This window comes from Sorex fumeus, unplaced genomic scaffold (assembly GCF_029834395.1).
Source record: "Sorex fumeus unplaced genomic scaffold, SorFum_2.1 ptg000025l, whole genome shotgun sequence".
Lineage (NCBI taxonomy): Eukaryota > Metazoa > Chordata > Mammalia > Eulipotyphla > Soricidae > Sorex > Sorex fumeus.
In genome coordinates, this window is record NW_026606082.1 from 1,307,125 (window position 1) to 1,330,649 (window position 23,525).

The 23,525-nt window shown below is 58.5% G+C and overlaps 1 protein-coding gene across 1 annotated transcript in view; it reads left to right on the forward strand.

The window, feature by feature from the left end:
• ACACB (acetyl-CoA carboxylase beta) overlaps positions 1-23,525 on the forward strand; it is a 94,292-nt gene that overhangs the window by 25,612 nt on the left and 45,155 nt on the right. The window contains exons 10-23 of the mRNA XM_056114498.1: positions 271-441; positions 2,849-3,010; positions 4,178-4,341; positions 5,264-5,414; positions 5,496-5,599; positions 6,904-6,985; positions 8,078-8,223; positions 8,465-8,615; positions 13,184-13,318; positions 13,610-13,756; positions 16,293-16,481; positions 17,444-17,544; positions 21,719-21,807; positions 21,902-22,026. Coding sequence (XP_055970473.1) covers positions 271-441; positions 2,849-3,010; positions 4,178-4,341; positions 5,264-5,414; positions 5,496-5,599; positions 6,904-6,985; positions 8,078-8,223; positions 8,465-8,615; positions 13,184-13,318; positions 13,610-13,756; positions 16,293-16,481; positions 17,444-17,544; positions 21,719-21,807; positions 21,902-22,026 — 1,917 coding nt within the window. The remainder of the gene's footprint in view (positions 1-270; positions 442-2,848; positions 3,011-4,177; positions 4,342-5,263; positions 5,415-5,495; positions 5,600-6,903; positions 6,986-8,077; positions 8,224-8,464; positions 8,616-13,183; positions 13,319-13,609; positions 13,757-16,292; positions 16,482-17,443; positions 17,545-21,718; positions 21,808-21,901; positions 22,027-23,525) is intronic.

Consider the following 23,525-nt stretch of genomic DNA (forward strand, 5'->3'; position numbering starts at 1 on the left):
GGGCCCCTCCCACCGAGAGCTTCAGGGGTGCCCGGGGGGCGGGCTGGGGGACACGGTCAGCCACGGCAGGGCTGGGTCTGCGTGGCTCACGGCCAGCCAAGAGCTTCGTGGTGTGAGTTGCCAAAGTGAGTCTGACCTCCGAGGGGGAGCTGATGCCAGCCTTGGGGGGGCTTCTCCGTGCCCCGCGGCCCCATAGTCACCTTCTGGGGGAGGAGGGACCCTCTGCCGCCCTCCCTGCAGCCCCCGCGCGCGCTCTCTCTGTCTCTGCAGTGCGCCGTGCGCCTGGCCAAGACGGTGGGCTACGTGAGCGCAGGCACGGTGGAGTACCTCTACAGCCAGGACGGCAGCTTCCACTTCCTGGAGCTGAACCCGCGCCTGCAGGTGGAGCACCCCTGCACGGAGATGATCGCCGACGTCAACCTGCCGGCCGCCCAGTTACAGGTGAGGCCCCTGGCCCGCAGCCCGGGACGGGGCGGTGGGCTCTGCCCTCGGGGAGTTTCCTGCCCATTTCTTGCTGGCTGTCCCTGGGGGCGACTTCTTTTGGGGGGAGAGTATGGGTGGGAGCTACTCCCAGAGGGGCTCAGGGGCTATTCCTGGCTCTGTGCTCAGGAGTCACCCCTGGTGGGACTCAGGGGACCATATACAGCGTCAGGGATTCATCCAGGCTTGGAGGGAAACAAGGCGAACTTAGATCCCTGTACTGTGTCCAGTACTGGAGATAGTATACACCCCCGCCCCCCGACTTTTTATTTTTCGTGTTTTGGGTCACACCCGGCGATGCTCAGGGGTTCCTCCTGGCTCTGCATTAGAAGTTAGTTCTGGCGGTGCTCTGTGGGGTGCCGGGGATAGAACCCGGGTCGGCCGTGTGCCAGCGCTTTCCCCACCGACTTTTTTTTCGAAGTCCCTCCTTTCTCTTCACCGGGCCTTCCCTTGCAGCGTTGTGGAGTGTCAGGGGTGTGGCTTTATCTGTATCGTGCATCCGGTCCCCACACACCCCGCAGCGGGGCCCTCCCGTCCCTTCCTCAGCCCCTGCCCGCAGCCCGCGGCTGACTCGGAGTCTGGGCTGGTTGTGGTTGTTTTGCTCCCGTGACTCTCATTCATCGCACAGACCCGTGAGACCATCTGACCCGTGTCCACAGTCACCTCCACGTCCGTCTGTCCCAGAGGCGCATTTTTGTCTCCGTGACTCAGAGCCATGAGGATCAGGGCCGGCGTTTCCTCCCCGGTCCCGGGCAGGGGGTGGGCAGCATTCTGTGGCTTGCACCTCAGCCCCGGTCCTATCAAGCCCCCATGTTTGCGCCTTTGGGGTTCGTTTGCTTTAAGCCTCGCCTGGCAGTGCTCGGGAGACCGTGAGTTGCCAGGGGTGGAAACCTCCGGTCTACGAATCATTCCTCCCGCCCTTTCCTTCTGTCGGTTGGAGACTGTGAGACATGGGCCTGAGCACTAGCGGAGAGGAGCAGAGTGTGGATCCAACTCAGATTGGATCCGCCGCACCCTCTAGGGTCCCCTGAGCCCTTCCAGGTGTGATCCCTGAGCACCGAGAATAGAGTAAGCCCTGAGCACTGCTAGATGTGGCCCCCAACGCAAACCAAGACGAGGAAAGACCGTGAGAGGCTCTCACAGCTTCGGGGCTAGACTTGGCCGACAGCTCAGAGCCCTGAGCCCGAGCTCTGCGTGCCAGAGCCCTGGGTTTGATTGCCCAGCTCTGCCAGGGCTGGCCCCTGCGTCCCCCCCCCTGGGTTGGGGGTCCTCTCTGCACACCCCAAAAGAAAGAAATCAAAACCCTTCACCTTCGTGGCATGTCGCCTTCAAGCATTTAAGCCTCAGATTCTCCTGAGAACGGGGACATGTTTTCCACTGCAGTTATTTCGTCACAGTAGAACCACAGTGGAAGGCCCCCATGTGGGGACTGTTCTCTCAGCCCCGTGTCCCTCTCGTGGACTTTCTGTGTTAAAAGTCACCCATTTGTCCAGAGAATGTCGGTCATTTGTAGCTGTTGGTCCTTAAGTTTTAAGGTCAGCATCCGGCCCCTGTGAGTCTCTTTGACCTGGAACCGAACTTTCAATCTCATTCTCCTCCCAGGAAGGTTCAAACAGAATGTGCCCCCGTGGGGCTTGGCGTGGTCGGGCCACCCCAGAGCTGGAGCCGGGGCCTCCCTTGGGGCAGCTGAGTGAGACCCTTTGGATCCCACCCACCTTTCACTGCCGCCTCAAGGATGGCGTTCCCTTCCAGCCTCCCCAAACCTCTGACTTTGTACCCCCATCCTCCTCTTCCTTAGCTCTGAGGTTCTGTCGCTTCTGCATGCCGCGTATGGGACATGCATCACTGGGTGACATCACTGTGTGACGGTCCCAGCATCCTCCTGGGGACCCAGATGACACTGCCCTTGTGCATCTGAGCCTTTGGGGGTGGGGAGGGATTGTGCCCCACGCTACCCTGGCCTTTTTTTTTTTAATTGCTTTTTGGGTCACACCCAGCGATGCTCAGGGGTTCCTCCTGGCTCATGCACTCAGGAATTATTCCTGGCTGTGCTCGGGGGACCCTATGGGATACTGGGAATCAAACCTGGGTTGACCGCGTGCAAGGCAAACACCCGACCCGCTGTGCCATCGCTCCAGCCCCCTGCCCTGGGCTTCTGGGGCAGCTAAAACCTGATCTCTCCTGCCTCAGCTTCCCTGGGCGGGGGGTCCAGAGCTGTGTTCTCACTTGGCGGGTGGCCCTCCCAAGATTCTGCCCTGTGCCCCTCCCTCCTTTTCTGCCTCCCTCCCTTCCTCCTCCCCTGTAGACCCAGAGCCCTGGGTGCTGGGTCACGGTGGGACTGACCGTCGGGGTGCACGCTGGGTTTCAGATCGCCATGGGCGTGCCGCTGCACCGGCTGAAGGACATCCGCCTCCTGTACGGGGAGTCCCCCTGGGCCGTGACGCCCATCTCCTTCGACACTCCTGCCAACCCGCCCATGGCCCGCGGCCACGTCATCGCCGCCAGGATCACCAGTGAGAACCCCGATGAGGCAAGTTGGGAGGACCCCAGGGTGCCGGGCGCCTGCTGGGGTGGGCCAGATGCCCCTCCACACTCCGAGACCCCTGCGGGCTGTCCTGGAGGTCCCGGGGCGGGGGGGGGGCAGGTTCCCCACCTGACACCGCCACTGGGCTTGGCTGCCCTACCCTGGGGGGTCAGAAGGGTGGGGTCCCTCCCTATCGCCCCGTGCTGGGGCCTGGTCAGACTGTGCTGGGCTGTGTCCATGGGCCCTAAAGGCCAGCTCTAGCTTTAGGCCCCCAGAGCTTTTGTTTGTTTGTTTGCTTTGTTTTGGGGTCGCACCTGGCAGTGCTCAGGGCTTACTCCTGGCTCTGCCCTCAGGAATCACCGCTGGCGGTGCATGGGGGACCCCTGTGGGATGCTGGGGATCGAACCCCAGTGCCCTCCCCACTGTGTGGCTCCGGCCCCAGGGTCCAGAGCTTTGGCTTTCTGTTTCCATGAACTTTGTCGCGTTTCAGCCCCGTTGCTTTTTGTTTTGTGTTTCGTTTGGGGGACCCAGGGCTCTGCACGCTGGGGTCACGCCTGGCAGGACTTGGGGGCACGGCATGTGATCACGGTCACGGTCACGGTCCTCCCATTGTTCATCGATTTGCTCGAGCGGGCCCAGTAACGTCTCCATTGGAGACTTTGTCGTTACTGTGTCTGGCATATCGAATACTCTCGGTAGCTTGCCGGGCTCTCCGAGAGGGGCGGAGGAATCGAACTCGGGTCGCCCACGTTGGCTGTGTGCAAGGCAAACGCCCTACCCGCTGTGCTATTGCTCCAGCCCAACTGCATGTGATGCCGGGGATCAGACTTGGGTCAGCCGGGTATAAGGCCATTGCCCTCCCAACTGGACCTTCTCGCTGGCATTTCTAGTGTTTGGTTTGGGGGCTACGCCTGAGGGCGCTCAGGGGCTAGCCCAGGCTTGGTGCTCAGAGGTCACTCCCGGCAGTGCTCGGGGGCCGCTGCAGTGCCAGGGATGGAACCTGGACCCGCAGCCACCGAAGCGTGAGTGCCGGCTCACTCCTGGTTCTCCTGGCTGTCTCTGGTCCTATGCCAACCAGCTGGCACACCTCAGTCCCAGGCTCCTGACTGCTTGGTGCCACCCCACCCCGCCTCCGGCCCCGCCCCAACTCTCCTTGTTCTTTCTGGGCTGCAGGGGTTCAAACCCAGCTCCGGGACGGTCCAGGAACTGAATTTCCGCAGCAACAAGAACGTGTGGGGTTACTTCAGCGTGGCGGCTGCCGGCGGCTTGCACGAGTTTGCGGATTCTCAGTTTGGGCACTGCTTCTCCTGGGGAGAGAACCGGGAAGAGGCCATCTCGTGAGTGTCCCGTCCCCTGCTCCTCCCTCCCCCTCCTGCCTGCGAGCAGCCACAGCGTGAGCCTCAGAACAGACCCGGGTCATTGAGTTTGACTTCATTCATTAGGGGGCGCACCTGGCCGAGCTGGCTGGCAGAACCGTGTGGTACTGGGAATTGAACCCGGGCCACCTCCATGGAAAGCACCTCCGTGGCCCCAGACTAGCCGTGTCTGCCCCCTTCCCGACTCTGAGATCCAAGAAGCAAACGGAGGTCCAGAGAGATAGTTTGGGGTGAAGGCACTTGCCTTGCATGTGACTGACCCTGGTTTGATCCCTGACACTGCCCGTCGTCCCCCGAGCTCCTCCGGGAGTGATTCCTGAGTACACGGCCAGGAGTGATTCCTGAGTACACGGCCAGGAGTGATCTCTGAGCACTCAGCCAGGAGTGATCTCTGAGCACTCAGCCAGGAGTCATCTCTGAGCACTCAGCCAGGAGTCATCTCTGAGCACTCAGCCAGGAGTCATCTCTGAGCACTCAGTCAGGCGTCATATCTGAGCACTCAGCCAGGAGTCAGTCCTGAGCACCACCGGCTGTGACCCAAAGGAAAAAAAAAAGGAAAAAGGAAAAAGTGAGGGAAGGGGACTGCAGGGACAGCTCAGAGGGTTGCAGCAAGGCCCCAGGTTTGATCCCCAGCACCGCTGGGTGTGGCCCTCTTGGCACCCAGTACTGTTGGGTGTGAACCTTGTGACCCCCAGTATTGCTGATCATGGCCCCCGTGGCCCCCAGCACTGCTGGGACCTGAGCCCTGACCTTCAGGTGGGATGGGGGTTGGCACATGGCGGGTTTCTCCCTTGACTGACCCCACAGGGGGGACTCGGGAGTCTGAGGAGCTGCGGGGCTCCTTCTGACACCAGGGCCACCCCCGTGCGCGTCCCCCTCGCAGGAACATGGTGGTGGCGCTGAAGGAGCTGTCCATCCGCGGGGACTTCAGGACCACCGTGGAGTACCTCATCAACCTCCTGGAGACGGAGAACTTCCAGAACAACGCCATCGACACCGGCTGGCTGGATCACCTCATTGCCCAGAAAGTGCAGGTGAGTGGCGGCCGCGCGCGGGTGTCGCCCCGAGGTCCTCGGGCCCGGCGGCCGTGGTTACTGACCCTCCGTCTCCCGTAGGCCGAGAAGCCGGACATCATGCTGGGGGTGGTGTGCGGGGCCTTGAACGTGGCCGACGCCATGTTCAGAACCTGCATGACGGACTTCCTGCACTCGCTGGAAAGGTGGGCGCCCTCCCCTCCCCTCCCCTCTTCCCTCTCTCTCTCCCTCTTCCTTCCTCTCTTTCTTTCTCTCTTCCTCTCCCTCTCTTTCTTTCTCTCCATCTCTCTCCCTCTCTTTCTCCCTCTCTCCTTCCACCCCCCCCTCTCGCTGGACCCTTACGTGCTGGACACTGTGGGCTGCCCCTGGAGGGAGGGCGGTGGCCGCAGGAGTGGGGCTCTCGTGGGACATATGGACCCTCCTGCGTCCATCCTGCTCCTGGTGTCAGAGGCAGGACGCCAGGGGCTGCCTCTCCAAACGGCTCCTTCCCAGGGGCTCCCCCAGGGCGGGCGTTCACGCTGACGTCCCTGGACCTGGATCCGGCCAGGGTTTCTGAGCCTCGCTCCCCCGGCATTGAGGGGCCAGCTCCTTATTTTTGTTTTGTTTGGGGGCCACATCTGGCCGTGCTCAGGGGCAACTCCTGGCTCTGCACGCAGGGATCACACCTATGAGATGCCGGGGATTGAGCCTGGGTCAGCCGCGTGCAAGGCAAACGCCCTCTCCGCTGTGCTGTGGCTCCAGCCCTGGTTCTTGTGTGCCGGTGCGGAGGTCTGTCCTGGGCAGTGCGAGGAGCCGGTCTCTTTCCCTGGCTCGTCCCCGGCAGCACCTCCCCAGCCACCCTCAGCAGAGCCAACAGCCATCAGACACCCCCAGACATTGCCCCGTAGCCTGGAGCAGCCCTGAGCACACCTGTGAAGCCGGATTCTCTCAGGAAAACCAGAATCCCCCTCAGCCCTGAGCACATGCAGGTTCCTTGCCTGTATTTGACTTTTAGGATTTTCTTTTTTTCCCCTTTTTTTGCCGGGAGAGCCACACCCAGCAGTGCTTCAGGGTTCCTCCTGGCTCCGCACTCGGGGATCACTCCTGGCGGTACTCGGGGGACCCTACGGGATGCCGGGGATCGCACCCTCCCTGCTGTCCTATGGCTCCGGCCCCTAATTACTTTTAAGCCCCTTTAGCCTTTGTTGAGTCCAGCCAGCCTCAGAGGGACCAGGGCCCACTGCTGACAGTGCAGCCCACTGGGCAATCTGGTTTGGTGCCTGGACCCCACCCCACCCCCGCCCCCAGTCACAACACCCCCGGTCCAGGGACCACCAGGGCCAGGGCCACCCTGCGTCGGGGGTTAAGCCAGGTTCTGGCGCGGCCAGCAGGTGCCCGGGTGCTCGGAGCTCACTCCCCATCTCAGAGGAGCAGGAGGTCCCTGCCGTGGGGCGTGGCCGCAGGGTCACCCCGTCCCACCCCACCCCTCAGCTCTGTCCTCTGTCCCCAGGGGCCAGGTCCTGCCCGCAGACTCGCTGCTCAACACCGTGGACGTGGAGCTCATCTATGGCGGCATCAAGTACATTCTCAAGGTGGGCCCCCTGTGCTGCTGGGGGCGTCCCCTGCACCCCGGTGTGGGGGGACCTCGGGGGTTTCCTTCACGCAACCTCCTGTCCCCAGAGCAAGTGTCCTCCTGCCCAGGCCCCAGGACATCCTGTGCATCTCATGTCCTCCGCCTCGGGGCCTCGGGAAGTGTGGACCGAAGCAGGATGAGGAGGGGGGGCGATGGCCTGGGGTGGGCGCCCTGTGGCCGCTGTCTTCGGTCTCCCCCCATGCGGGGGGTTTTCTCAAGTTCTGAGGCCCAAAGCCTAGCGTCTGGGCTCTCCTGACCCTGGCTCCCCGAAGGCTCAGCAGAACCGGCTGCTGCTCCCAGCTTCTAGGGTGTGTGTGGCCATTCTTGGCCAACAGATGCGTCTCCCTCTACCTCCTGTTGCCCTGGGCTGGGCGTCAGTTGGTGCTGTCCCCTCCTGCCCTCCCGCGTCTCGGCGCTCCCGTCCTCCTCCACGCCCCCCAGGCTGGGGCTCTCGGGGCCCTCTCCCGCCCAGCTTTCTCACACCTGAACTCATGGCATCTGCAGAGACCTGCTTTCCACACGGATCTGGTTCCGAGGGGCCCGGAGGGACACAGGTGGTGGGGGACCCCGTTCCACAGAGCACAGAATGGGGACAGGAGTGCGTGCAGCAGAGTGGACTGAGTGTCCAGGCTCTGCCTTGCCTCTGCCCCGGGAATGGGGGTGCGGGTCTCCAGCTCCTTCCTGCGTGTAGGGGGTATCTGGGAGGTGGGTCCCCATCGGGGTTGGCGGGCTTGCCAGATGCTGTGTCCCAGAGTCATGATCCGTGTCCGGGACCCGGTGTGTGTGTGTGTGTGTGTGTGTGTGTGTGTGTGTGTGTGTGTGTGTAAGTCCCTTGACTGCTCACCCAAGCCCAGAGCCCCCTTCTGCCCTCCAGGAGGCTGCCCCCTCCGGAAGGGGTGCCCTCTGACCCCAGGTATCCCCCCGGCTTTTGTGGGAGCAGAGCTGGGATGGGACAGGCCGGGGGACAGGGCCCTGGCTCGTCACTGGGGCCCGGGGACAAGCAGGCTCAGGCTGCCTGCATCCGGTTGGGGACACAGGGCTGTCCCCGCAGGTGGCCCGGCAGTCGCTCACCATGTTCGTGCTCATCATGAATGGCGGTCACATCGAGATCGACGCCCACCGGCTCAACGACGGGGGGCTGCTCCTGTCCTACAATGGGAGTAGCCACACCACCTACTTGAAGGAGGAGGTGGACAGGTGCGTGCGTGCGTGTCCCCTGCCGGGAGGACGGCAGGAAAAGGAGCCGGGGCTGGACAGCCACGCCCGCCTCCTGGCGCCTCTCGCTCTCCCCCTTCCTGAGAGCCGTCAGACGGCGCCCCGACCCCGGACCCAGCCGGGGACTCCCTCAACACACACACACACACACACACACACACACACACACACACACGGGCCGCCCGATAACTGTCCCCTCCCATCTCCCCCGCCCGCGCCCCAGTTACCGCATCACCATCGGCAACAAGACGTGTGTGTTTGAGAAGGAGAACGACCCCACGGTGCTGAGGTCCCCCTCGGCCGGGAAGCTGATCCAGTACATGGTGGAGGACGGGGGCCACGCGGAGGCCGGCAGCAGCTACGCCGAGATGGAGGTGGGTGTGGGGCGGCCCCCCAGCTCCGCAGGGAGGTACAGACTGGCCCCAGGGGTTCATTCCTCAAGGACCTCGGGGTGCCCCCCGGGGATGGAGAGGGTATTGATTCGAGCCAGGGTGGTGGTGATTCCTGCCCCCAACCCCAGCCAGCGCTGACTCCAGCCCACCCAGTTCTAGCCGGAGGCTCTTGTTTCCTTCTGGGGTGTGGAAGAGGCTGGGGCCACACCTGACAGTGCTCAGAGACTATTCCTTGCTCTGCGCTCGGGGTTCACTCCTGGTGGTGCTCAGGGGACCACGTGGGGTGCTGACGATCAAACCAGATTGGCTAGATACAAAGCAAGTGCCCTACCCACTGGACTCTCTCTCTGGCCCTCCGTGCTTGGGTTCTCCTGAGCAGCCTTCCTTCCTCTTCCCAGCCCCCAGAGCTGGGCATGGATAATCCCCACCTCCCAAGCAGGGCACCAGGCGGGTGAACCATGCATGAGGGCCCAGGCAAAGCAGGGCTCCCCCTAGCCCCCATACTTGCGGCCGAGGAGAACCAGGTTCGGGGCCCTGGATGCACAGCCTTGGGCAGAGCTGAGGTGCTTCCACTTTTTTGGCTTCTTTTCTTTTTGTTTCTTTTTTCACTTTTCACCAAGGCCTTACTGGGGCCACTCTCCACACACTTGGATAAGCCTCAGACATAACAGAACTGGCAGAGGAACCCAGGTGTGTGGGACCCGGGGCTGAGATCTCCAAGCCTGCACGGTTTGGGACTGGACCTGTCAGTAGCTAGACAGTTACACCCTCCAACTGCCGTGTAACCCCAACAACAGCCAGGATCCAGAGATTATCACAACAAGCTCCCGGGAGCGCGCGGCCGCGCGACTATTTATTTGCTTTTCTCTAAGTTTTCAGGGTACCTTAAATATCCAACCCACATGGCAGAGCCTGGCAAGCTATCCGTGGTCTATGCCAAATAGACCAAATTGATATGCCAAATCCAGTAATAAATGGATCTCATTTCCCTAACCCTGAATATGCAGAGTCGAGAAGGATATGGAAGGAGAGGCTGATAAAACACCAAGGCAGACATAGGCTGCCAAAACGCAGAAAAACAAAAATGATTGTCTGTACTTTTAATGCTCGTACGCTGGCATCTGCTGCATCCATTGAAGACCTTATGGTACAAGCGCGAAAGATCAAGTACGACATCATTGGTCTGACCGAAACGAGAAGACATCAATCCCATCATGCTGTTTTCGACACTGGAGAAGAACTGTTCCTTGGAACATGTGATAAAAGAGGCGTCGGTGGTGTCGGTAACACAAACTTAGTCACGAGCATTGATTCATTCGAATGCCTAACAACCCGAATCGGACGATTACACTTGAATAAATGTGGCTCACTACCGGCAGTTTCTATCTTTGTTGTCTATGCACCAACATCCAGTTATGGTGAAAGAGAAACTGAGAAATTCTACATGGAGCTGGAGAAGTTCTATAAAGAAGATCACACCTTCTACAAGATCATTGTCGGTGATTTTAATGCCAAGATAGGACCAAGAAGATCAGTCGATGAACTCCACATCGGAACCCATGGCCTGGAATGGAACGAACAGGGTGACAGACTGTCTGAGTTCATCATGTCAACCAAAACCTTCCATGGTAACTCACAATTCCAAAAGGCTGAATCTAAACGTTGGACATGGGAGTCTCCCGATGGACGGTTCCACAATGAAATAGACCACATCATATTCAATCAGCAGTTTTGCCTAACCGATGTTGCTGTTGTCCCAAAATTCCAAACGGGATCAGACCACCGTCTTCTTCGTGCAAAATTCTACCTCACAGAACGAGGAGAAAAGAATGCAAGGTTTAAGAAGAGGACTCCCAGAACAACCACCAACTGGGAGCTCTTTGGCTCTATTGCGGCAACATGGAAAGATGCCGTCATTGACAACATTGATGAGGAATACGATCGAATGATTCAGCACCTCCATGATTGTGCAAGGAATGCCGAGAGAGATAACCACAAAAAACCGTCTTTCTTCGAACACTCTTGAACTTATTCGCCAACGTGGCTTGGCACATGCCTCAGGCAACCACAAGCGAACATCCGAACTGGCAAAACAGTGCAGAGAAGCCATCAAGGATGACCTCAAAAACAGGAGAGCAGCAGTACTGGTAGATGCAGCAGAAGCTGGGAAAAACATTCGTAATGCCCGCCTGTCCTTCACCAACTACAAAACCAAGATGACTGCCCTCCGACATCATGATGGATCTATCACATCTTCCAGAAGGGCAATGGAGAAGATTATTCATGACTTCTACTCAGATCTCTTTAATAGCCACATCCACTTGCCCACATACCACATACCACATGATGGATATGTCGTTCCCAATGTTCTCCCTTCCGAAATCCAACATGCCATCTCGTCGGTAAAGAAACAAAGAACACCTGGCCCAGACAAGATCAGACCTGAACACCTGAAGTACTTACCATCAGTACTCATCAATACATTGGCTCGACTCTTCACACGCTACCTGTCTGAATGCAAGGTTCCATCCCAATGGAAAACCAGCAGGACTGTACTACTATACAAGAAAGGAGACATCCAAGACATTGGCAACTATCGCCCAATCTGCCTATTGTCTGTCATCTACAAACTATTCACTCGAGTTATCCTGAATAGGATTAGCAGAACACTAGATGAAGGACAACCATGTGAACAAGCCGGATTCCGAAAAGGATTCAGTACCATCGACCATATCCACACAATGACCAAGCTCATTGAGGTTTCTCGGGAGTTCAAGATGCCGCTCTGTCTGACATTCATTGATTTAAAGAAGGCCTTTGATTCTGTTGAGACGGAAGCGGTCATGGAAGCCCTAGTCAATCAGGGTGTACAAACTCAATACATCAGGATCCTTCATGAGCTCTATTGCGGATTCACTACCAAGATCTCACCATTCTACAAAGAAGTAATCATCCATATCAAGAGAGGGGTTCGGCAAGGTGATACCATTTCACCAAAACTCTTCAGAGCCACCCTCGAGAACATCATGTGACGACTGGAATGGGAAAACATGGGAGTGAAGATAGATGGTCGGCAACTACACCACCTCCGCTTTGCTGATGACATTGTTTTAATAACACCAAACATCAGCCAAGCGGCACAAATGCTGAAGGACTTTGACCGTGAATGTGGAAAGGTCGGACTACAGCTGAATCTTACGAAGACAATGTTTATGAGAAACAGCCTTGTTCCTGACGCTCCATTCGCTCTCAACGGAACCACCATCTCCGAATGCAACAGTTATATATACCTAGGTCGAGAAATCAACATGATGAATGACCTGGCACCTGAGTTGCGCAGGAGGAAGAGAATGGCTTGGAATGCCTTCAAGGGGGTTGAAGAAATAACTAAAAGGACAAAGAACCTCCAGCTATGAGCACATCTCTTTGATTCCACTATTCTTCCTGCATTAACATATGCCTCAGAGACCTGGACCCTACGAAAACAGGATGAGAACGCTATTCGGGTCTCTCAAAGAGGAATCGAAAGAACTATGCTTGGAATATCATGATTCACTCAAATGAGAGATAGAATCCGGAGTTCTGATCTTCATCAACGCTCAAGAATCAGGGACGCTGTCTCATTTGCCAAGACATCAAAAATCAGATGGGCTGGACACGTAATGAGGTTTACAGACAACCGCTGGACTAGAGCCATTACTGATTGGATTCCACCAGACATCAAAAGATCACGTGGACGCCCACCTACAAGATGGTCAGACTTCTTCGTCAAGACCCTAAATGATCGGTTTGAGGCTCTGCATGTTCCTAGAACGAACAGATACCACTGGGCTACGCTAGCACGCAACCGGGATGAATGGAGACGTTACTGGCACCCGCTCGAATAAATCGATGAATAACGGGGATTAAGTGATTAAGTGATTCTTTTTTTTGGCTTTTTGGGTCACACCTGGCTCTACACTCAGGAATTACTCCTGGCGGTGCTCGGGGGACCCTATGGGATGCTGAGAATCGAACCCAGGTGGGCTGCGTGCAAGGCAAACGCCCTCCCCGCTGTGCTATCACTCTAGCCCCAACTTCCACTTTTTTTGAGGCTTGAGAGGGGAAGACACGTGCTGGCACTCTCAGAGGGGCGGGGTGTCTGCGCAGGTGTCCAGCCACTGGCAGCCCACCCCACAGCCTCCCCACCCCCACGCCCTTAGAGCAGACTCCCCTCAGGGCCAGCGTCCAATAGCACCCCCAGGGGGTTATGTACCATTGTGAAAGGAGCCCATAGGGCTGCGAGCCCCGGGGGTGATCCCGAGTGTACCACCAAGGAGCACTCATGAGCACTGAGCACTGTCGGGTGAGGATCTGGCAGCCCCCAGTGCTCCCTGATGCCCAGGCAGCACCTCAATACTGGGCTGAGTGTGGAACCATCTGGCCCTACTTTCAGGGAGTGGCCACAGGCCCTGAGCACCGCCAGAGGTGCCCCGTGCCAGGGCCTCAGGTGACCCCTCCCCCCGCCGACCCTGCCCCAAGTGTGGCCCCTGAGTGTCCCTCTCCTGCAGGTGATGAAGATGATCATGACCCTGAGCACGCAGGAGGGCGGCCGCGTGCACTACATCAAGCGCCCTGGGGCCGTGCTGGAGGCGGGCTGTGTGGTGGCCCGGCTGGAACTCGATGACCCTTCCAAGGTGCATGCGGTGAGTCGCCCGGCTGCATGCGGTTCCCCCCTGATGTCGAGCTGAGGCGACCCGAGGGACCGAGGTCTGCAGACGTTCACGTTTCCGTTCCGTTTGTGTCCCAGGCGTGCTCTGCGCTTCCTCCTCTTCGTCCTAACTCAACTCGGGTGGTCGGTGCAGGGACCGTGGCCCCCGTGCGCTTGAGTAGGGTCGATGTGCCCCCCACGCCCGCCGTGTCCCCTCCCCCGGGAGGTGCCGGTGCTCTGTCTCCTCAGGCTGAGCTCTGTCTCACCGCTGGCTCTGTCTCCTCAGGCTGAGCCCTACACGGGGGAGCTCCCTGCCCAGCCCACGATGCCCATCCTCGGCGAGAAGCTGCATCAGGTTTTCCACAGCGTGCTGGAGAACCTCACCAACGTCATGAACGGCTACTGCCTGCCGGAGCCCATTTTCAGCATCAAGGTGGGTGATGGGTGGGTGAGGCCCCCCCCCCCCCCGTGCACTTGAGTAGGGTCCGTGTGGTGTGCCCAAAGGGGCTGCTTCTGCTCGGAAGCCTGCGGTCTCCAGGAGGTGGGAATGGGAATCGGCGAGTCTCGTGTAGCCGTCCTAAAGGACCCACACTCCGGGAAGGGCCCTTTGGTTCCAGACTGTGGTGTATGTTCCTCTGTGGTCTTCTATCAAAGGTCTGCACATCGATATGATTTGCTTGGCCGTTGCGTGTGGTGGGGATTGCTGTTGCCTTTCTTTTACATTAAAAAAAATATTTTTTTTGCTTTTTGGGTCACACCTGGCGATGCACAGGGGTTCCTCCTGGCTCATGCACTCAGGAATGACTCCTGGTGGTGCTCAGGGGACCTATGGAATGCTGGGAATAGAACCTGGGTTGGCCACATGCAAGGCAAATGTCCTTCCCGCTGTGCTATCGCTCTAGCCCCTACATAAAAAAAATTTGAGCATTCCCATGTTACCTGCCCCTTCATGCCCCTTGAAAACAGTAGAGTTTGGGATGGAGAGGAAACCGGTGAGAAGCTCTCAACATTGCCAACCCTCTCCGACAGTCACAGGGTTGTCAGGAGTGGGCTGCGTCCCCGAGCAGCTTGGAACAGCCGCTCATGCTGGCATGGGAACCGTCGTGATGGGGGTGATGATGGGCAGCGTGGGGCTGGTGGGTGGTGGCGACCGGGGTGGCGACAGTGAGGTCATGGACTGGATATAGTGATGACAGTGATGGTGATTGTGGTGCTGATGGCGACGGTGACCACGGAGGTGATGAGGCCGACTTGGATTCTGATGGCGGTGACAGTGTTGATGGTGGAGGTGTTGGCAGTGTGGCGGTAACTATGATGAAGAGAGTGTCATGGTAGTGAGACGGGGATGAGTCGTGTTGATGGTAACAGATGGTGTTGCTGATAGTGATGGTGTCAGACGGCGAGGGACAGTAGCGAGGTGGTGAGAATGGTGATGGTGGGTGAGAATAGTGACAGTGGTGGTTGTTGCATAAATTATATAGGTCAGTTGAGCAGAGGCACAAGGACAAGACACGCAAGAGGAATGTGGAGAGCACAGAGGTCAAGGCATCGATCTGGCTCATGACCAAGAGCGACTTCCAGAGGCCTCCTTTTATTCTGTTTTTTAACAGTTACATCCTAATGACTTTACCCCAGAGAAATAACCAGTAGCAAGCGTACAAATCATTCGTCCAAAGAACATCTGGGTATACATTGTCTTATCAAAGCTACATCGTCAAAGCTATGTTGTCATGATTTAGAACGTCAGAGGAGGCTATGGAGCAGGACCCGCAGGCTCTCCAGATTACGCCCCCCACCTTCTTGTGGTTGGTTACACCCAGGGCAAAGAGAAGGCTCATGCTGACACTTGAGGGCCAATCCAGATTAAGGATGTGTAAGAGGGCGAAACTGCTGCCTTGTACTGCCAAGATAATGTATGACCAGGCGGGTGTCATACATGCGTGCTGTACTTCTCCAGATCATCCGGACTCACGAGTTTTGCTTGCCCACTTAACTCAAAAGCGAGGCCTCGGTTCTGCTTCCTGCTGGCAGGGCGGCGTCCAGAGGCTCGTCCTAATGTCCTGGCTTAGCACCAACAGTGATGGTGTTGGTAATAGTGGTGGTGCTGTTGTTACTAGTGACGGTGCTGGTGCTGGCGTTGACTGTGACAGATGACGGTGATGACGGTGCTTTATTATTTTTCATCACAGTGCTGGCCAGCCCTTTCGGGTGCATAATGTGTTCTAGTTCCTGCTCTGGGCACTCTAAACATGTTGTCCTTTAACCCTCCCGTCACAGTGGCCTTGCTCCCCTTTCACCGATGAGGAAACGGAGGCTCCAAGCAGCTCAGAGCCTGCCCTGCTTCACACATGCAGAGTCTGAGGCAGGCGCTTAGCCTGTCTGCTGGTCTGGGTCTGGGCGCTGTAGACCAAACCGCCCGGTAGTGGCCGCTGGACCCACAGTACATGCCTGCTCTGGGCCCTCGTACATGTGTCACCTCCTGGCTGAATGTCCTGCCATCGTGGGTCTGGCGGCATCGTCACCCTTGCTCACCGGCCGCCAGCCCTCTGCCACCCCTGGGAGCTGGAGGTGTCTGGGGGGCGGGGGGGCTCGTTCACTGTCTCCCGTTTCTGAGGGTGTAAAGCGGGAGGAGGGTTGTTGGTTCCGGCTGCTGAGGGTCACCTGAGAAGGAGAGGTCGAGGAGCTGCGTCTAGCCCAGGCGGGGGTCCCAGAGGGGCCGTTTTCTCTTAGCCTCAGGCTGGATCTCTGGGTACCTGGAGAGGGCGGGAGGGGGGTCTGCCCCCCCCCCCCGGGAAGCCGGGGTGTTCCCCTGTGGTCGGGGCCTGGGGGGGCCTTCCACAGTGAACCATCCCGGAGGCCACTGGGCTGTGGGAGGCGGGGGGTGTGTGGGGGGGCAGCTGGTGGGGGGCCGTGGACAGCTGGCACGACCCGCTGGCTGGGCCGGGCCAACGCCCCGCTCCCCTCCGCAGCTGAAAGAGTGGGTGCAGAAGCTCATGATGACCCTTCGGCACCCCACACTGCCGCTGCTGGAGCTGCAGGAGATCATGACGAGCGTGTCGGGCCGCATCCCCGCGCCCGTGGAGAAGGCCGTCCGCCGGGTCATGGCGCAGTACGCCAGCAACATCACGTCGGTGCTGTGCCAGTTCCCCAGCCAGCAGGTAGGGGGCGCCCCCGCGGGCCCCGTGGGCAAGTGCCTCACGCCCTCCCGAGACCCCGGCTGCCCGCGGCGTGGGGGCTTGGGCGTCTCCCTTCCCTCCTTGTCTGCGCCCTCACTGTCATCTCAAGCAGCGGTCACTAGGGCCGCAGCAGTCGGGTAGCAGGTGGGGGGGCTGGCCTGGCACACCGCTGATGCGGGTTCGATCCCTGGGACCACGGATGGTCCCCCGAGCCCCGCCAGGTGGGATGCCTTAGTGCAGAGCCAGGAGGAGTTACCCTTTTCAAAGAATTTATTTACTTACTGCTTTTTGGACCACACCCAGCAATGCTCAGGGGTTCCTCCTGGCTCCGCACGCAGGAATCACTCCTGGTGGTGCTCGAGGGGACCCTGTGGGATGCTGGGGATCGAACCCGGGTCAGCCGCGTGCAAGGCAAAGGCCCTACCCGCTGTGCTATCGCTCCAGCCCCAGGAGTTACCCTTTTTAAAGAATTTATTTACTTATTGCTTCTTGGACCACACCCAGCAATGCTCAGGAATCACCCCTGGCGGTGCTCTGGGGACCATATGGGATGCTGGGGATCAAGCCTGGGCTGGCCGGTGCCAGGCAAATGCCCTACCCACTGTACTATCTCCCCAGCCCAGGAGGAGTCACCCTGGAACATTGCTGAGTGTTCCCCCCTCCAAAACAAAAGTGAATTACATGAACAGAAGCAGGCTTTAGGCCTCCATCTCTGCCCAGGGTCCGGAAGCGCCTCCTCTGTCCCCAGCTTCGTCCTGGCAGAGAGGGATCTCGCTAGGGAGACCCCCACCCCCACCCCTAGGGCTCGCTCCCCTTCCTGGGATGCCGCCAGCAAATCCAGGCAGGGGACAGGCGGCCGTATTTCCGACCAGCCTTGGGGAGCCCCTGGCGGGTCCCCCCAGGGAATCCTCGGGGGTCCTGACGTGTCCTCTCCTCCCGTCCAGATAGCCAGCATCCTAGACTGCCACGCGGCCACCCTGCAGCGCAAGGCCGACCGGGAGGCCTTCTTCATGAACACCCAGAGCATCGTGCAGCTGGTGCAGAGGTGAGGCCGGGCTGTCTTCACGCTCTCACCGGGAAGGGGCCAAGTGACACCCGGAGGCCACGACGGCTGTGTCTGGGCAGACCCCTGTTCTGAAACCACCCCCTGGACCTCCACCTCGGTGGAGCCCCCTCCCTCCCCCCGGCTGCTTTGCCCAAGGCCCACATAGACGGTTCCGAGGGCCGCGTGGGTCCAGAGCTGGGAAGTGTGAAGCTCTCGGGGACTTGGATCCGAGCTCGGAGGAGAAAGGGTCCGAGGCACCGTGTTCGCCCACCGCCCAGTTCACTCTCCCGCATTTCCGGAGCAGCATCTCTAAGCTCTACTGTAGGGGCTGGAGCAATAGCACAGCAGGTAGGGCGTTTGCCTTGCATGCAGCTGACCCGGGTTCGATTCCCAGCATCCCATATGGTCCCCCGAGCACTGCCAGGGGTGATTCCTGAGTGCAGAGCCAGGAGTAACCCCTGTGCATCGCCCGGTGTGACCCAAAAAAAAGCAAAAAAAAAAATCAATAAACTCTACTGTACCCACACCCCAGTAGGGGCTCCCCAGATGGGATGGGAGGGGACGCAGAAGCCAGCCAATCTTTTTTTTTTTTTTTTTTAATTTATTTATTGAATCACTGTGGGAAAGGTTACAAAGCTTTCAGGTTTATGTCTCAGTCATGCAAATATCAAACACATTTCCCTTTACCAAAACTTATTTTTTACCCTGAAGAACCCCAATAAAACCCCACCCCCCACCCCTCCCCGTCCCTGTGAGGCAGATGAATTCTAGTTAACACTCTATCTGCTTTGATTAGATTCATTGTTTCAATAAGATTCACCACTATTATTTAGAGTTTACCCTCCCCCCAAATCAGACATGCTGAAAAAGCATTGTGAAGTGATTTGCTTTCTACAGCTGGGTTCAAGAATTAAATGTTGGTTTTGGATTTCTGCTATTTTACCTATTGACCCTGGAAGTATTTCTACTGAAAGTCAGATAGTTAAGAAATTGGTTTCTGTGTTCTGGAGTCGTGGCCGTGCTGGAGAGCCGCTCGCGGGGGGCAACCGGTGGCCTCGGTAGGGCGTGAAGGGCGGAGCGAAAGGCCCCCCTTCCCATGAGGTTTTAGTCGCCCCCACACTCCCGGCTCCTACCTGCTGTCCACAAGGCTCCCATGTGGCCGCCATCTTTCTTTCCAGAGAGGAGAGGGCGAATGGGGCAACACCCTTTCCCCTCCGGCAGACTTGATGGGCTGGATCAACGCATAGTCCGTTCACTTTTCTGCTCCAAGCTGCTGGGTTCTGCATTAGGTCATTGTGCTTCTGGGGCTGTGGCCGTGCTGGAGAGCCGCTCGTGGGGGCAACTGGTGGCCTCGGTAGGGCGTGAAGGGCGGACCGAAACGCCCCCCTTCCCATGAGGTTTTAGTCACACCCACACTCCCGGCTCATACCTGCTGTCCACAAGGCTCCCATGTGGCCGCCATCTTTCTTTCCAGAGAGGAGAGGGCGAATGGGGCAACACCCTTTCTCCTCCGGCAGACTTGATGGCCTGGACCAACGCATAGTCCGTTCACTTTTCTGCTCCAAGCTGCTGGGTTCTGCATTAAGTCCTTGTGCTTCTGGGGCCGTGGCTGTGCTGGAGAGCCGCTCGTGGGGGCAACTGGTGGCCTCGGTAGGGCGTGAAGGGCGGAGCGAAAGGCCCCCCTTCCCATGAGGTTTTAGTCGCCCCCACACCCCCGGCTCATACCTGCTGTCCACAAGGCTCCCATGTGGCCGCTATCTTTCTTTCCAGAGGGAGGAGGGCGGAAGGGAGCAACACCCTTTCCCCTCTGGGCAGAAATGATTGCCTGGATTAACGCATAGTCCTTTCACTTTTCTGCTCCAAGCTGAAGCCAGCCAATCTTGACTAACAAAAGCATGACCACGGGAGGCTCAGCTCGTGTCAGCAGTTCAATGACCCTCTGACAGGGACCTTATGTCCCCCTGGGGAGATGCAGCAATTTTCACACATTTTCGCTGACTGAAGTTTTTTTTTATTATTATTATTATTTTTTTTTTGCTTTTTGGACCACACCCAATGATGCACAGGGGTCAGTCCTGGCTCTGCACTCGGGAATTACTCCTGGCGGTGCTTGGGTGACCCTATGGGATGCTGGGAATCGAACCCGGGTCGGCTGCGTGCAAGGCAAATGCCCTACCCGCTGTGCTATCGCTTCAGCCCCTGAAGTTTTACTTATTTATTTATTTTTAACATCATTTTGTTAGCCGTTCAGTGGTCACGAGCAAGATAAAAGGAATTGTTTGGGGCCCGCGACGGGGAGCGGGCTTGAGGGGAGGTTGGGAAAATGGAGTCGGGTGGAGGCAGAGGTGGTGAGATTGGGCTTGGAGGCGGGAGTCCCTGAGACAAATGCTTCGTGAATGACTTTGTAAGCCATGGTGCTTAAATAAAGCGTGTGTATGTGTGTGTGCGTGTTGGGGGCGGGGGGCACGGAGCGATAGTACAGCAGGTAGGGTGTTTGCCTTACACGTGGCCGACCCAGGTTTGACGCCCGGCATCCCATTTGGTCCCCTGAACACTACCAGGAGTCATTCCTGAGGGCAGAGCTAGGAGTAAACCCTGGGCACCACTGGGTGTGACCCAAAAAGATAAATAAATAAATAAATAAATAGCGCAGGGGTGGGAGATAGGGAAGAATGAGAGACCAAATGTCCAGGACCCTACAGCTCCTCACTGGAGACGTTGTTGAGAAGGAGGTTGGCAGAAGGATTGTTTCCATTGAGCAGATCCTGGGCAAAAGGAATTGTCCTGATGATGAAAAGAAAGAAGGGCCCTCGGGCACAGAAGCACCCAGGGAGGAAACTTTGCTGCCGGAAATGGGATTGAAGTGTTTCCAGACTGGAAGAAATTCCTTCGCCACTGGTCCACCATGCAGTCCAGAATTCCGGGGGACACGGGTGCTGGTCCTTCCTTCTTAGGGAGCTTCCTGTCTCGTGGGGACTCGTGACGCCTAACGGGTGACCTCTGGGGAACAAGCTCTCAGCATGGGTTCCCCCAGAGAGGAAGAGGAGGGTGGGGAGGGGAGCCCTTGGCCAGAACCCTTGAACCCACTAGCCCAGAGCAAGTCCTCCAGACACAGAGAAGTGCCTTGAAGGCGTGGACAGGTGATGCACGAATTGAATTCGCTGCAGATTTTTTTTTCTGTGCACAGAAATTGTCTTCTCTCTGTGTTGGGGAGGGGGGCGGGGTGTCAGGAGGCGTCTGCATTTCACTCGCCTTTTAGGTTCTTACTCTCTCACTGGGCTGGAGCGATAGCACAGCGGTAGGGCGTTTGCCTTGCACACAGCCAACATGGCTGACCCGAGTTCGATTCCTCTACCCCTCTCGGAGAGCCCGGCAAGCTACCGAGAGTATCTCGCCCGCACGGCTGAGCCTGGCAAGCTCCCCGTGACGTATTCGATATGCCAGACACAGTAACAACAAAGTCTCCAATGGAGACGTTACTGGGCCTGCTGGAGCAAATCGATGATCTACGGGAGGACAGTGACAGTGACAGTGACTCTCTCACTGGAGGTGATGCTGGGATTAAGCTGATTTCCGTAGTCTTGAAAACTCATCATCGCATCTAAGAATCCCAGTCCGGCGGGTTCAGAAATGATTGAGAGGAGGAATGTTTTGGGGCAGCAGCCAGGTTGAACTTTGGTTCCGTAGGAGATGGGAAACGAGGTCTTTGGGCAAAAGTCTGTCAAGGAGTGTGGTGTGTATGTGTGTGTGTGTGTGTGTGTGTGTGTGTGTGTGTGTGTGTGCGCCCAACTGTCTTCAAGCATTGGACCGCTGGTGGAAAGTCTCTCTTTCCAACCACGCGTGCAAGGCGGGCTCTTTTCCACATCTCGGTGCTCGGTGCCTTTCCTCCTCCCTGGAAAGAGCCAGCGCCCTCCAAAGGCCCAGCCTTGGTCTCTGCCTCATCTCGTGCCCTCGGTCGGTCTCACCCCTGCTCCCCTCGGGGCCTGCAGAGTGGGCCCCACCCATCACCTGCCCTTCCCTGCCCTTGGATTGGGAACACCGCCCCTGACCCTCTGCTTCCCTCCCGTCGAGGTCAGGCGCCCCTGGCCGGCATCCCGGCATCCCGTGCGAGCAGGTCGAGCCGGTGGCGAGGCCTCCGCCCTGTGGGTCAAGGCCTCCTTCTCCCGTCCTGCAGGTACCGCAGCGGCACCCGCGGCTACATGAAGGCGGTGGTGCTGGACCTCCTGCGAAAATACCTCCAAGTCGAGAACCATTTCCAGCAAGGCAAGAGCCAGCGCTGCCACCCACCCCGGGACCCGCGAGCCCTCGGGCTGGAGGGACCCAGCCTGACCCCGCGCCACCTTCTGTGTCCTTCCAGCCCACTACGACAAGTGCGTCATCAACCTCAGGGAGCAGCTGAAGCCAGACATGTCCCAGGTGCTGGACTGCATCTTCTCCCACGCGCAGGTGGCCAAGAAGAACCAGCTGGTGATCATGCTGATTGTAAGTGGGGACCGTCCCCGGGACGGGGGCGGTGGCCATGTGGGTTGTGTGCAGGGGACCGTCCCCAAGGTGTCGGGGCCAGCTCAGAGGTTTACAGGAGCTTGCTGGAAAGGATCGTGGACTCGGTATTTGGTGCTGCCCTTCCCGGATTCTCTGACCAACCCCCTCCCCGAGGCCCTGCTGCCTTGGAAATCCAGCCCCCGCCGTGGCTGTGGTGGTGATGGCCCTAACTCCAGAAGCAGCTCCCCCATGCCAGCCCCTCCTGACAGCAGCTCACTCACTCCTGTGGCTCTCCGAGGGGCCGTTCTTCCCACTCCCAGGGCAGGGCGCAGAGGTGGGCTCACTTGTCTCAGACCTCAGAGTTCTCCAGTGTCCAGCCAGCGCGAAACCCTGCCTGGCTCAGACTCGGGAGCTCCTTGGGGACGGGGGGTACCCCAGCCTCGTCCTTCCCTGGGTCCTCCTTGGGGAAGCTTTCTCTCTGCTACCTTCTCCCACTCCTCGCTAGAGTTCCCACTAGTTTCCAGTCATTTTCTGCTTCTGGTTAAAGAATGCCTTGGGGGCTGGAGCAGTAGCACAGCGGGTAGGGTGTTTGCCTTGCATGCAGCGGGCCCGGGTTCGATTTCCAGCATCCCATAGGGTCCCCCGAGCACTGCCAGGAGTGATTCCTGAGTGCATGAGCCAGGAGTAGCCCCTGTGCATCGCTGGGTGTGACCCCAACCCCCCACCAAAAAAAAAAGAATGCCTTTCGGGGCCGGAGCAATAATACTGTGGGTAGGGCACTTGCCTTGCCCACGTCCAACCGAGTTCCATCTCTGGCACCCACATGTCCCCCCAAGTCCCATCAGGAAAAAGCCCTGAGCACTGCCAGGTGTGGACCCCAAATTTTCCTCCCCACCCCCCCCGAAAATGAAACTGAAAAAGAAGGTCCCTGAGCAGTCACGACTCTCATCATAGCCCCTGAGCCCGTTAGTGGTCAGCAGGAGACTCAGGGGTCGCAGTGTCCCTCCATGGTGTGACCCCACAAAGCCGACCTGAGTCCGGGAGAGGGTGGCCAAGATGCGGTTCCCGCGAGACGCCCTGCACCCTCGGCCCGGCCAGCACCGTGGTGGGGCAGGCAGGCGGCTCACCCCGGCGCACCCCATTGGTCAGTGGCCAGTCTCCAGTGGGATTCAGGGAGCCCTTCCCAGGCCCCTCCTGCATCTCAGGCCATGGAGAAGCAGAGGGCATTCAGACACTGCCCTGGCTCAGAAGAGGGGGCGGGTGCAGGGGGCCCCCATCTTGCAGAGAGCCAGCACCCTTCCTGCCACCTATAGGAAACTTCCCCCGCCCCAGGCTCAGGCATCCCAGCAACAGAGTCCCGACTCAGTTTCCCCTGTGCCTCTTGGGACCTGGTCAGGTGGCGGAAGGGGATGTGGGACAGACGGTTCCCATGTGGCTCTGCCTTACTCGGGCACGAGGTCTGGGGCAGGGCACCCACCATGCCTCTCCCACCCGCCTGT